This window comes from Ischnura elegans, chromosome 1 (genome assembly GCF_921293095.1).
Source record: "Ischnura elegans chromosome 1, ioIscEleg1.1, whole genome shotgun sequence".
Taxonomy (NCBI): Eukaryota; Metazoa; Arthropoda; class Insecta; order Odonata; family Coenagrionidae; genus Ischnura; species Ischnura elegans.
The window spans coordinates 56,994,069-57,008,783 of record NC_060246.1 but is presented as its reverse complement, the minus strand read 5'-3'; the positions used below and the strand labels follow the sequence as shown (position 1 = coordinate 57,008,783).

At 36.2% G+C, this 14,715-nt stretch overlaps 1 protein-coding gene and 1 long non-coding RNA gene across 2 annotated transcripts in view; both read right to left on the bottom strand.

Annotated features, from left to right (window-relative positions):
* LOC124161056 (meckelin) overlaps positions 1-14,715 on the bottom strand; it is a 45,527-nt gene that overhangs the window by 11,836 nt on the left and 18,976 nt on the right. Inside the window, exons 3-12 of the mRNA XM_046537227.1 lie at positions 14,015-14,154; positions 13,201-13,404; positions 12,855-13,124; positions 11,667-11,978; positions 5,151-5,272; positions 4,398-4,563; positions 3,847-4,182; positions 3,457-3,726; positions 2,982-3,122; positions 395-525 (exon numbers count right to left, since the gene is read on the bottom strand). Of these exons, the coding sequence (XP_046393183.1) occupies positions 395-525; positions 2,982-3,122; positions 3,457-3,726; positions 3,847-4,182; positions 4,398-4,563; positions 5,151-5,272; positions 11,667-11,978; positions 12,855-13,124; positions 13,201-13,404; positions 14,015-14,154 (2,092 nt within the window). The remainder of the gene's footprint in view (positions 1-394; positions 526-2,981; positions 3,123-3,456; positions 3,727-3,846; positions 4,183-4,397; positions 4,564-5,150; positions 5,273-11,666; positions 11,979-12,854; positions 13,125-13,200; positions 13,405-14,014; positions 14,155-14,715) is intronic.
* Positions 7,038-9,481, bottom strand: LOC124161064. The gene is made up of 3 exons (XR_006865310.1): positions 9,318-9,481; positions 9,143-9,213; positions 7,038-7,111 (listed from the first exon to the last, which is right to left on the bottom strand). It is a non-coding gene; the product is annotated as an uncharacterized LOC124161064 (long non-coding RNA).

Below are 14,715 nucleotides of genomic sequence, written 5' to 3'. Positions count from 1 at the left end.
GTCAATCATTACGCATCATAAGAAGTGCATTCTAACAAATGAGTTCATACAAAAAAACAGTAATACGTAAAATATGTGCAACATGAGTGCCTGTAAATCTTACTTTTGCTCAACTTCGAATTTCTTTTGCCAATTTTTATCCAATATCTACTTTCCAATCAACTCAACCTATCGTAGTAATCCAAGCCCTAATCCATAATTGAATCCTGTGCATATCCTCCATAAGTGCTGCTAAATTTGAAGTAAATGGAATAGATAAATACCACAATTTACATTTAAAGTGAAAGGCATGCTATCATAGGATTGACTTTAAACTGTGAAATTTGCTCATAGAATTTCATATGAGTAACAAATTCTTTTAGAAAGGTGCACAGAAAATCTACAGATGTCTCACCTTCCATGTAGGTAAAAGCCAAAATGTAACCAGGGTAAGATTATAACACTTATATTTGCCATAGAGCATAAATCCACAAAGTCCTGAATTGAATTCTTGCCATAATGCTCATAGATCACTACAAAAAGAATCTGTTGAAAAATAATGAATTAGGCCATATTTTGTTCCACGTCAGTCAAGATACACATACTAGCTTCATTAGTTCTTCACTCACAATCACTGTTCATGATAAATACATAACTAAGAAAATTTTCCACATATTTTCTGGAAAATCTCATGAATTTAAAGTAACTGGCATAAATGTCTGAGCTACACTTCAATAACAAAACAGGGGGATAGAAAAAATACCTTACAAATTCACCACTCAACATAAGTGTCCAAAATTATATTCAGCCCCAGTAGTATGGTATCAACCAAGCTCCTTAAAAGGAGGAATTTGCAGAGGATAAAGAATGTAGAACATGAATTCAGCAACAATGGTAATAGTAGTACATCGCAATCATTTTACACTTTTGTATTACACACAAATTTGTATAACAATCATACCTAATTCTGCTCAGTAATGAGCAATGTGTTCTTATAAAGGTACAAATCAGCATCTCTTCAAAATTAACTTATCTGGTGGGTAACTTTTAGGCAAAATTTACTCTAACTAGCCCAGCAATGTGTTTCAATAGCACAACTTCAAGCGATCAACATAATCTCATGTCATCCAATCTTCAAAAATTATTCTATCCACCATTTTCATGATAGGTGAAGAATCACTCTTGAGAAAATTTGATCCCCAAGCACCAAAACGGTGCTACTTCAAGCAGACACAGCATTATGTAAGGTATCATCAAGATCACAGAGATGCATGTGGACCCAGGACGAGCTCGCGGGATTACTCTCCTGAGGCAGGGTTTTTGCTTTTCACCCACACACCTCAGAAGGGGGAGGACAGGGAAGGAAATACGGACAGGAGGCGCCGCTGAGATGAGAGCCCGACGACACCTCATGGAAAGGATATAGATGGAAGAGAGGGGATGTCCCTGGTGAAAATGGCAACAGACGGCCACAGGAAATTTATGTGGCCATCCTCCGTGCCCAGTCTATATTCTCTGAGGCCACGTACATAGTAACCTGTGGCCATGGCTGCAGAACTTACGGAAAATGTTGCACTACTGTCCTCTCATATTCATTTGCTTGTAGTTTTGGATGCCGTTGCACACAGCACATGTGAGCACAGTTAATCTGGGCGATATTTGTGATTTTTGAAGTATAGGCATCTAGTTGTGTTAGTCACATGTTCAAAAGATTACAGTGGTGTGTCCCATATCCTTAAAGTAGTAGTCCAAATGAATATCATTATCAGTTTTACCATGTTTTTTTTTTTTTAAAGTGGTCTTTGCTTATTGCTCTGGACATAAACAGTTATAGGTCATTATCGGTCACTACAGTTTTTGATTTTCCCGTACAGGACTATTTGTGTGTATGGTAGTATTTCAGTCCAAACTATAAGGATATGAATAGGACATGGTATAACCACTGGCCACACAGGTATGTAGGTGGCTACAGGTGACAGCAGGTGGCTACACACGGCTGCAGACGGCCACACACAGCCACAGACTAATTGCCACACATTATGACCAAATAACCACAGATGGCCATACAACATTGAGTGGCCGGCCGTCTGTGGCCATTGACTCAAACTTGAGTGGCTTTTTGTGGCCATGGCCACATAAATGTCCTGTGGCCGTCTGTGGCCATTTTCACCAGGGTAGGGAAAAACCTGCACCGTCATTGGGATGACAGGGCCCACTACAAGCGAAACAATGCTTTGCTATTTCTACAGAAAAGAAAGATTTCCCCATAAGGAAGAAAAATTCTATGATTTTCCATACATATCACAGCTATGCAGTTGGCAACTTTGACTGTATAATTTGACTAGAAAAAAGGTAGCCCTGCCCCTGGGCAAATGAATTTAAGCCAGAAGTGTTTTACAATAAAACTTGCCACTTTCGATCTGAAACTCAGAAGAGTGAGTTGTACACCCAGGGAATAGACCCATGCCAGTTATTTCCATGCTCCCGTCAAGGTGACTACTTTAACTAGGATACTGCATGGCAATATGTATGCAGAAGTGTAAAAGTATTTATCATCTATACATTTTTGGATTTTAGGACAAAAGCGATATCTACCAAAAAGAAAACCAATACCATTAATGAAAAGTTGGGCATAATCAACAGAGTGAATTGAGGCAATTCCTGAGTAAGTTTATTCAGAGAGTAAGGGGTCACTGAAGGAATGATTCATGATTGGATGACAGTTGTAGAGGTTTTGTGGTTGGAAAACTATTTGCCTGAAATGGAGAATACTCTGGGATTCATGGGTTCAAAGGACCTGATTATAGGTTGGTTATGGGTCCCAAGAGGTAGTGGCTGAACAAAGAGGGAACTACATATACCTTGGAGAAAACTGATACAAAGCCATCAGATCAGATAATGACAAAGGATAGAGAAACAAAATTATGATATTAATTACCATATGGTTCTGTGAAGAGAGAATTAACTAGCAATACTAATTTAAATGATCACATTTCACTCACCTGACAAGAATAGACGATAAAGTAGATAATTATTCCCACAGCAACATGAAATATAAGGGAGGCAGAAGAAGCTGATAACATGTTATCAGGATTGATTTTCAAATCAGGATGAGGTAGAGCCCAATGCTCAAACCCAACCACCTATAATTTACACAGAAATTTTCAAAATTATTAAAAAGAGGACAAAAAATTATGGTTTATTCCTTACATTTTCAATACGTGAAAACTGGAATAATGGTCAGCCAATTAAAACTATTTTTATGCAATTCAATGATATCATGCACACAAACTTGTTTCAACCAAGATAATTGCAACAATATCACAAAATCTAAACAAGTAATTTACATTTAAAATATACTCAGGTAAAGGCAGAAGAAGGACCTTCATTAGTACACTTGTGGATTCATAAATATTTTTACCAGCAAGATATTATTACAATGAATCTGTAGGTGATATTGAGTTATTAGTTTCCCACCTTCAGCAAGAACAGGACTCCAACAATTTGAAATAAGGTGCTTGTCCTCCTTTTAGCTTGCAGTTCATTCCACTCATTAGCTATGAAACACATCCTCCAAGCACTGACTGGTTGAGATGTAAGACCAGCATCACCACCACCAATAAATGACTTTTTTCCAAAATTAGATTCTTTCAGAAAACTAGTTCCCATCGGGCGAGGTCTTTCCCAATCCAAAAAAAATATGTCCATTGATCCTTGTATACCCAGCATATGAAGAATTTCAATGCACTGCAAGGATGAGAGCAGTTACAAAAGTATTAGTTCATCACCGGAAGTTCGAATTACCTATGAAAAATATCAGAGGTACCCTGGTATACATGTAATCATCTTTAATGTTAAATTACCCACCTTCAAGCTGAATGATACTATGATGTAAGTCTTAATAAGCATATCTTCTTCAGGTACATCCTCCCCTGTCAATACTGTCTCTAATGGTACAACCGGTAAAGTAATGTAAGGGACTGATTGCCCTTTGAATAAAATAAAAGTTCTCAGTGAAGCTGCAACTGCAATGATCAATGCAGCATCTGCTAGTCTTCCAGCAGCATGCAAGCACAGGCACCTTAGAAACCATATGGGTGCAGCAGCTGATGTCGGCAAAGTTACAGAATCTCGTCTTATGGATGACCATGCTTGGAGAAGAGCTATCAGGACAGCGAGAGCACCTAAGATTCCAGACCATATCTAAGTAGTAAAGCAGAGGCAGAATATTAAGCAGAGCGAAATCACTATATATATAATGCACAAGAATAATAAAAGGATTAAAACAGGATGTGACTAATTTTAATAATGAAGGTTTAAACACTAAGAATAAAAATAGAAATTCATTAAATAGTATATTTTTAACATCATGGAATTAGAGCAGAAGGCTCATACAAACTAGAGCTTTAATATTTCACCTCAATTGGTTTCATCAGCACACCATCTGGCTGCTCATAATCAATGGAGAAACTAGTAGAGACAAGTCGATCAAGATTTCCATCATCCAAATCGATTTCTTCATATTTAACCTTCACCAGGGGAGGGAATATAAGTCCCAGCTCATCCCTGCCACGAAGTTTTACTCTAAAAGAAAAGAAAATATGTAAACCAAAAATGAAGATCTAAATTCCTTAACTGCTTGATTTTTAACCAATTTGATATTGAATTGAATTCTTCAAAAAATAGCTCAATACATTGTGGTTAATTTAATGGCTAATGCAATTGTCTGACTGACTAAATAGACCTTGCTCTAATTTTATTCACGCAAGAATACAACTTCAGATCGATATATTTGTTTGCACATCTTCAACCAGCATTCACTAAACACATCCCATTAATTTATTTATGAGGAAATGCAGGATCATTTGGATTCTGCACTATCATAGTTGCATACATCAAAATTATTACAATGTTGTCACCAAAAATTATTTTTCGAATTAAAACTTATAACTTCAGGCTTGACTTTGTGAAACCTCTCCATATTGGAAATAAAGGAGTAAAACTTTGTCAGGTTGACTAATATATTAATATGGGCACGACCCATGGGCCCAACAAGTTTTACTCCCTTATTTCCAATATTTTTCAAATACTCGCCCTGACATGTAACAATATCTAATTGCTCTGGTGCAACAAAATACTTTAGTTGGCCATAGATTAAGTATTCAAATTACCTGATGTGACATGACTTCACATACTGGATGGTGGATGGAATTTTTGAACCAGGCTTAATACCACTAATTGCATCAATTAAAAATAGCCGACGCACAAGTTGCCACTGTGATTCTTCATGACCCTAGAAGTAAATGTATACAAAAAGATAAATTTCTCAGTAGAATAAATGCATGCATATTGAGAAATTAATTCATAATCAACAGTAATATATTGGTTAAAAAAAAGCCATTAACTGAAAATTTATAACAGTGGCTTAACAGTGCTCCCTCTTAAGTCATCACTTAAAAAAATAAAATACCCAAATCAAATATGGCTAATTGTATCAATTATAATTAGTGATGGGTCGGTTCGATTCCTCGATTCTCGGCCAAGAACCGGAATCGAAAACGAGTACTTGCCAAGGCGAAAAATCGATTCCGATTCCAGCAGTACTTCAAACAACAAAATATACGACCGCATTTCCAACAGTCATTTGAATTTTCGCGCCACGTAATCGTAATAACAAAACACATATCTTCTTGGGATGTGCGAGTACTCGAAAATTCAAGTCGATCGAGTAGTTGGTACTCGACTCGAGCGTTTCGAGTAGCATTACGGACATAGAGCATCTGGAGAGGGCGTTAGCTACCCCTCCTACGGTAGGAAAGTGAAGCCAGGGGGGCGTGGCACTTCAGCCCGTCCGCCATATTCCTTTACCCCGGGTGAAGCAGAAATGCATGGTTCCTTATGGGATATTCGTCAAAGGAAACTCAATATTTTCCCAACTGACAGCCGGAAAAACCCGTTCCCACCGATGAGCGAAGATTATTTGTTGAATATAAAACCGCAAAAAATGCATCTTTTGGATGAAATAGACGATTTAACCACGGTGCGGCAAATTAAAAATATGACGCACGACAAGTCACTTGCGACAATAGCAACTAATTTTCGGCTGTAAGCTGAAAAATATCTGATGAATTCATGTGAACCCTTAAAGTATATAACTTCTGATATTTACAATAGAATGTTTTAAACCAAATTCAATTATGAAAGTAAATATAAAAGGATAAATGGACGAGAGAGGAATGGGAGGACACTGACTGCTACGATAATAATCACGTTTAATTGCTATTGCGTGCACTACAAGATTTTATTTGGCTAACAATCCGTCAAAAATATACATAAATCGTGATCCAAGGAAAATAATATGGTTTAGCAAGACTTAAAACATTACATCGGGAATCATGCCTACCATTACTTATGAATGCTCTACAAAAAGTATTGATGAGAAAATTTTAAACACAGCGAAGTCAAGCTTCGATTCTTGGCGCCGGACATTTTTTTCGGATATGTAACTTCAATATCTAAGTGTTACACAGTGTAAATCATTTCCGAAACTACTGTTAATAACCTCATGGCCATTAATCAAAAGGGCTTCCTCATCAAAGGAAAAATTTGAGCATTAGGAAAGTAAAATGTCATCTAAGAGACAAGCTCGAAAGAGATTTCGCTTACAATTCCGAGTAAACTGCCATGAAAGCAATACTGTCTTAAGAAATTGAGGATGGGTCTGATGAATTTCAAGTGCTGACAAATCAGAAATTATTTTCCTTCCCCGAAATCAGACGAACATGCACAGTGGGTAACAGCTGTGTTAAATGGAATCGTTGTAGGAGGTATTAAAAAAGAAAAAATTCCCATTTTCCAACTTATATAATGTACACACCCATCAAATGTTACATTTTCAGATTTGCAGAATGATTAAACAATGCTATTGAAACTGATTATTTATACAATCAATGCAAAGTAACCAAATTCACAATAAATCTCAGGCAGACATGATGTAAAATTCTATTAAGATATATTCAGATTGGCAAGAGAATTATGAATACATGATGAAGGCCGCCACACCTCCGGGATTATTTCCAATGTTTGTACATTCATACAACCTCAATTACATCGGCTACTGGATTAGCTGAACCTGCAATTAAAAATATGCATAAATTCTTTAGCTATATTAAACCTAAATAGGAATTATTTGACAATTTCAATGGGCAGAATCTGTGTGATATATCAAATGCTTAGCATCACCAATCAAGATAAACCTCTAGATATTTATGAAAAATGCTATCACTTAAGTTTCTACTTCATCAGGAGAACAATAAATGAGAAATTTCAATTTCGAGTTCATTTGAAGTTCGTCGCTAATTAAACAAGTGATTGAATGCAAGATATTCAGAATAGGAGGGCTGATTACTTTCTTTGACCACCACAAAATGCATGAATTTCTGTTGGACGTGTCAAAAGGTGTCACACTTCAAGCAGTAGCCCAATGGTCTATCCACTAGGCCACCACACTTCCACACTGGTGGTAAACAGAGTTGGTCCTTATCAAATTGGGAACAATTTATTACACATATACAAAATAATCCTATTCCATTTAATGTTGTCTAAATATGCAATATTTTTGTCACCCTTTAATGCCAAAACAATGAAAGTAATGAAATTGAATTTTTGCAAGCTAGTATTTGAGTAACTTGACATTATGGTGCACATGTGTGGTACAAAATAGGTGCATACTTTTGTTTGCTATGTATTGTAGTGGTGTGACATATGCGTGCACCTAGTGTACATATAGCCTAAAATAGATTGTTTATTGTATCGTAAGCAATAACCTTAATGAGTGTTATTCACATTGATTAAAATTGAAGTGATAATTGTAACGAAAGACAGATATGTTGAGTCAAAGGGGGAAATTCATTGACAGATCATGAGTTCTGGGCGAGTAGTTAGTAGGAAACCACCATATGTGCCACAAACTTTCATCGCCTTATACAGGGTAATTACTTATTTTTTTTCAAATTGCAAAAAAGATGAACACATGATTGATCATGATGAATACATTCACAAAGAAGCAATGAAAGGGGCACTAACTTGAAAAAAAAATGAAAGAGGCACCAACTTGATCATAGCATAGATCATAGCATGATCACAGCATAGCAAGGAGCTGTTGCTTCAGCAAAGTTGTAATCACAAAAACAAATATAAAAAACACCTACGAGCAAAAATAATGAACAAGAGCAAAATGAAAAATGATATTAACCAGAGATTTCTGTAACTCAGCAAAAACTAATTAGAATGTTCCCTCCACTTTCTAAGAGATTAGTTGACATGAATGGGCTATGAAACAAGAAAAAACACATTCTGGGCATGTAAAGTGGTTCATTAATACATATCAACTTATGCTTTTACAACAATATTTTTATGACTAAGCATTTTATTTCTAAATAAGATCAATTAAGGTGTATGTCAACCCATCAACAGAGGAAGAAGTTCGTGTTCTTTTTTTGCTGAGTAAGTGCTGTAACTTTTCGGTCGATAATTGAATTATTGCTAAGCATTCCTTTCACAACATGAGACGCCAGGCCAGACGTAAGGCCAGTATAATAACTTAACAATTTTGCATTTTAGATCTAATTTCCACAATTTGTAGAAAACAACATTAATTTGCCAATGCTTGGTTGAGAACCACAAATTCCTGTACATGTGTTATGATTTTTAACTAATGTCGAATTTCGGTGGCTAAGAGTGCCATGCGTATCTCCGCTCTAAATAGACCTAATATCTGAACACCAAGTGTTCAATGAAGCACGAAATTCACTCACATCGCACAACTTGTACCGCGAATTGGCACAAAAATTTTTGTACCATTATGTCAATACACAAAAATGTTCACCAGCGATGGTACGCAGGGATGAAAAGAGTTCCGAAAAAGAACGGATAGTTTTAAATATCTTACTTCATTACGATAAGCATTATCACTCATGACAAAATTCAACATAGTATAATACAATTTTAGCACTGATAAGGATAAGTAACAAATAACCAGTACACTGCCGCACATGAGTCCACCTGCTGCACGCGGCACATACATAGACAATTAACAAGGTTGACCATGCACTTTAAGCCAATGATATAGATATTACTAATAATTGACCATTTTGCAACTTACCGGTGGAATGTGAGTCCACGTATCTGTTTACCGGGGCAATTACTGCACCCGTAAGCCGCACAGCAAACCATCTGCGAAGGTTGAATTAACATGTCGTTTTCTAGATTAAATACTCACTTTTTAAAGGAGATAATAATATACCAGTATTAAGATGAATTCTAGAAGATCAGCATACCTTCAGAATGCTTCAGCAGCCTCGGTATACTGAAAATTAGGTGATTTTCTTAACACGTACCTTTATGGGAAAACGAGCGAGCGGGGTAACGGAATATGGCGGACGAACAAAAGCGCATCGGGTAAACAGCTTTCTGCTGGCTTCACTTTTTTCACCTAACGCCCTCTCCAGATGCTCTATGATTACGGATGTCGAGTCGAGTAGTTAAGGCTACAGAGCTTTCGAGGCTAGTAGGTCCAGCAATCTGCCGACAGGAAGCGCTATCATGAAACTCGTGTATTAATGCAGTTTTTAAAGCCGATAAGTCATTCTAATGCCTTGGCCTGGTAGTTTCAGTCTGCCGAATACACTATTGTTGTTGTCGATGTAGGCGCCGAATACCTTTACGCCAGCCGCGGCGGCCGATCGTCTTCCTAGTTCCTACCCCGCGCTAACTGGTCCGAAATCGGAAAAAGCTTGAATAAAGTCCAAAATGACCTTTTTGGGGATAAAGACTGGAAACTCAGCGTAAATACTCATAAATCATCAGCAAATATTGATTTATATGCCATTTTACATAATTGCGAACCTTTAGTGAGATACAGAGGCCCAAACATGACCAATTTTTCAATGCCACACGAGATATCGTTTTTCCTCAAAATCCTTTGAATTTGTCCAAGTGGTTTTCCGTTGATATGAGTTTTGTGGAATGAAAAACGCAATATCCCTTTGATCTGGTGCTTTGCCTATACTTTCAATGACTTTTGAAGATTTTGGCTCTCATCTGTCTGGTTTTACAACGCAAAATGGCCGACCCGTTTTTCACGTGGAATTTGACATTAAGTAGACATTATCTTTCGTTTACGAAAAATATAACTCGGAAAATTTGAACCACAATATAAAGTAGAGATTTTTAAAGAGTACTAAGTAGAAATCTTGAAAAAAAGTTTGCGACGAAGGAAATAAGAACGATTTTTCAATCGCGCGTCAAGGCTGACCTACACGCCGCGGACCTCTGAGGCTCGGTAACTGGGGCCGATTTTTAAGTTTTTTAAAACATTAGTCCTGCAAATCGTCATTTAAAGCATGGATAATCGTCTTCATTGACTTAAAACAATAAACTGAGGATGTTAAAAAGGATTATGTATAGATCGACTAGACCATTTAGCGCATTACTCGAGTGAAAATACTAAGGATTGGATATTTTTCGGAACCATCCCGCGCGTAAGAAATATGCCTCGGGTATTGAAGTAAAGTGAAGAGATTAAGTCAGCATGCTTAAGAGAGAGAAAAATGAACTGTTTCCGTGAAAGGCAACAAGCGATACCCTTTTTCCCTTTCCACCCTCGCCGAGGAGAGTCGCACGGTAGGGGGAGTTTTCACCCCACAAGGCTCTTTTAGCCTTTTTATTACTGCGTCCGTCCGATGTAATATTCATTTGCAGCGTTTAGTTTCTTTCTTGAACTTAAAAAAGCAAGAGATTTTAAGGTTGATTGAATGACGTGAGAAGTATAGCATTTTTTTTGGCTCTACAAAACTAAAGTTTAGTTCTATAGTTGTTCGCTTCGTCCACTTGAATTCCATTAAGATTCAAGATCCAACAAATCGTTGATATAATTTTTAATAAAAATTCCAAAGTCTCCAAAATCTTGCAATTTTGGTGGGAAAGTACTTGCCCAATAACACACCTGTGTAGGAAAAGGCAATTTTCTGCAGGAATTAATACTGTAACATGGAGAAGTCAAAACTTGCAAAAGATTTGGCTGAGCATGTAGAATAATTGGATTTTCTGCTTGAGAATTTGAAAGGGCCAAATATTACATGATTCATATACGTAGTATGTAATCTTTATTACAGCTATGAAAATTCCTGTACTCAGGGCTCTCCCTTGTAGTTTGGATATATATATATATGTTGTCGACATATATGAGTGCCAATATTCTAAAGTAATACCTATCATGTAACACCACTTTTCAGGTATGTTCTGTTTTGAAATTTAGCTATTATATTTTAATTACATAGCAATGATATGAAAGATTCTTTTGTCAACTGACTCTTTCACAGAGTAATATTTAAAAAAGTAGTTTTCTTGTTGCCTGGAATTAATTGATATTTTTCTTGGAGCCTATGGCATCAGAATCGATGGAATCGGTATCGGTAGAATCGGAATCGAAATGTCAGAATCGGAATCGGGATCGGAATCGATAAAATTTTGGAATCGACCCATCACTAATTATAATGCAAATAAAGAAATTACACATTAAAAATAAAAATATCAGTGCAAGAGTACCAAACTGCACACAAATGAGTTGTATCAAACAATAAGAACTAAAAATATTTCATATGTTAAAAATATGCGCCCAAACTTACCTGATTGATTAGACTTCCATCCACTCTCACACTTAGACTTAGAATTGGGAGAGCATATAAAGCAGCTGAGCCACCTTCAGCACCATTTTGGAAGCTTAGAAATAGGTCCATGAATTCTAACGAGTGATTTAAAATATATCTCAGAGGTATCTTGCAAGATATCTTATTGGGAGCTCCAAATCTAAAGAAATCTTCATTGCTTACAACTGCTGCCATGGGGCACAAGCTGAGTTTTGATAATGGAACCGATCCCAATCCAATGAATGCACCATCAGGAGCATATCTAGCTGCAGTGAGATTGAGCCAAGCATTCTGAAAGCAAGTACATATATATAAATAATGTAAAGATCACTTCCATGCAAGACATTGAACATTAAAAATTCATGCCTTAAGACCTATGGAACGGATCAAAAGTTCACTCATGTTTCACATGCCATACGTTACCAACAGATCATGAATGAAATCATGTTTTGCTGTGCTCATTCTTAAGAAGCTGAGTACAAAGTTGAGTGCCACCAGATCTTAGGGCCACAAATGAGGTTGAGGATGCAAGAAAGTGGAAGAGAGGAAGCGTACAGGAGTGAGGACCTGAGCAAGAAGCCAGTTACATAGCTGAAGGGGCCTCCCATGAAAAATATGCCATCTCCGATGACATCATAACATAAAATCCAGTCCTATTTGTATACGTACCACATAAAGTCATTGCCATGGAAAATATCAAATGATACACAAAATTGAAATTCTCATCATTGCAAATATAACTAATATGTGAATTGAAACTGGATTATTTGCAATTAGACACGTTATGGAGCAACTAAAATTCTGAAAATCAATACATAATCAAAAACATCAATTCACTATGCATTAAACTTTAGAATAAAAAATTATAATATGTACCATAAAAATAATATACGTTGCCAAAAGGCATTTTAAAAGTTATATCAAGCCACTACATGATTTACAAGAAGATAAAATATAAGATTTATGCTCACTCCACATTTTCTTATTTAAAAAGCTGAAATAAAAGTAATAAAATAGCTGGAAAATACCATATCCAGACTCACAACAAACCAAGCAGAATACAAGTAATTCATAAAAACACATTCAGCAAATTAAATAAATGTGTAAAAAGTTGACTGCAACCATTTACATATCTGCAATTAAGGATATACAAACAAAGATGAATACCGGCAATTTGGTCCTCATTCCATACAGGGCACTTATTTTCTTCCTTCCCAATGCAGTGGGTGCTTCTCCTTCCCCATAAAAAATCCAAGGCAAATTTTCAGAAGAAGAGGCAGTCGGTTGGAAGGGAAAACAAGGACCAGGGTTGCTAGTGGAGCGCAGGCCACCAAAAACTTTCCGTCGAATGTCTGTAACAGTGGTGGTGACGATATGATATCCACTCATCACACACATGTTAGCTAAATTCTGACACGCTTTCTCCTCTTCTTTTACCTAGAAAAAAGATTTAAGATATAGGAATTGACTAAAGAATAAATTCTTTACGAGTTGATGAAAAAGAAAAGCTTACCAAACAGAGATAGGCTGATGGGCGTAAGAACTCCTGAAGATGGCTTGATATTTGATTTCTTCCTGAAGGATATTTAATTGAGTAGGTTGAAATTTCATCAGGCCATTCTGATATATCCTTAATAGGTACACAAAGTAATCTAGATGTGCCATATTGCAGCAATTCATGACTTTCAGCAGGGCAGGTGCAGTTTAAAGAATCACTCTACAAATAAAAATAATACACACATTAAAAAGTAACCATTTGCAATCAAAAATAGTAATAAAACAAATTTAAATCATAGTTTCAAAAAACTTTTCCTCTAAATGATCAAATGATTTTCAAATTAGACGCTTAAATAAATACCACAGTAGGTAGAAGTAATAAGAAAAATAGCATCAAAATAATTAACATAAAAATTGAAGTGTTTCATTCCAATAAATACGATAATTTTCTCAGCAAGGGAGTGGATACCGTATTTATCTAAATATAGTCCCCCCTTTTTTCCAAAATACCCATGGTAAAAGCAAATGGGGGTCTATATTCAAACTAATTTTTTTTTTTTTTCACGAAACTCAAGCCTCAAAATTGGGGGGGACTACATTCGGAGAACTCTATGAATCAACAACAGATAATGTTAAATGGGACATCCATAGGTAATAATAAAAACATTCACTCTAAGCTACACAAAGCCAATAGTCACAAAAAAGCCCTTAAAATTTTATAAAAAACATGAAACTGTAAATGTTCTGGTCAGTTAAGCACATTTTTTAACCATGCCGTTTAACATGTACCTCATTCAGGACATGAATGTTTGCCAATTCTAAAGACTTACATCCTCATCAAAATCCCCATCAAAAGGTACTTCAAAAGGGCATTTGATGCAGGAACTTTGGTCAGAAGATGAAACAGTATATGAGTTGCATTCTACACATCTTGATACCTTTAACCAATCCCCATTTTCTTCTCGGTCCACTGAAATAAGACAAAAAGAAATTACAAGCACGGAAAATACAAATCTAATGTAATATTATGAGCACAGCAAAAATGCCCTATGATTTTTAAATTCTTCCCATCTTCCCTCACTAAATTTTCAGTCCCCCTTGGTTTTGGGATTTGCATCTTTTCAGATTAATAACAAACACAGAATAATAGAAATAGTATGGCTATTCATAAGTCCTCTTGCCTGTTTTCATCAGCATATGAGTAGTCTTACATTACATCTAAATGGAGCCCTTTGATTCCTTCCTTTTTGTTTTCGCAGTATTTAGCATCTTTTTGTGTCTACATAAATAATTCTGGCTCACTATCTTGGATAAGTCTTACAAAGAATTAATTTTTGCAGTTTTTGCATATACCTCCACCAGAGTTGGAAGATGCATTTTCTCCGCAGAAGGTCCAGGTTGATTTTAGTCCTTGAAGTTCATTCATGAGGAACGTAGAGATACAAATTGGCTGATTTCTAGTCAGCTCAATTTTCTTCAGATGAATTGATGAAGAAAATGTTTGATACTATTTTCCCATAAAAGAATTGAC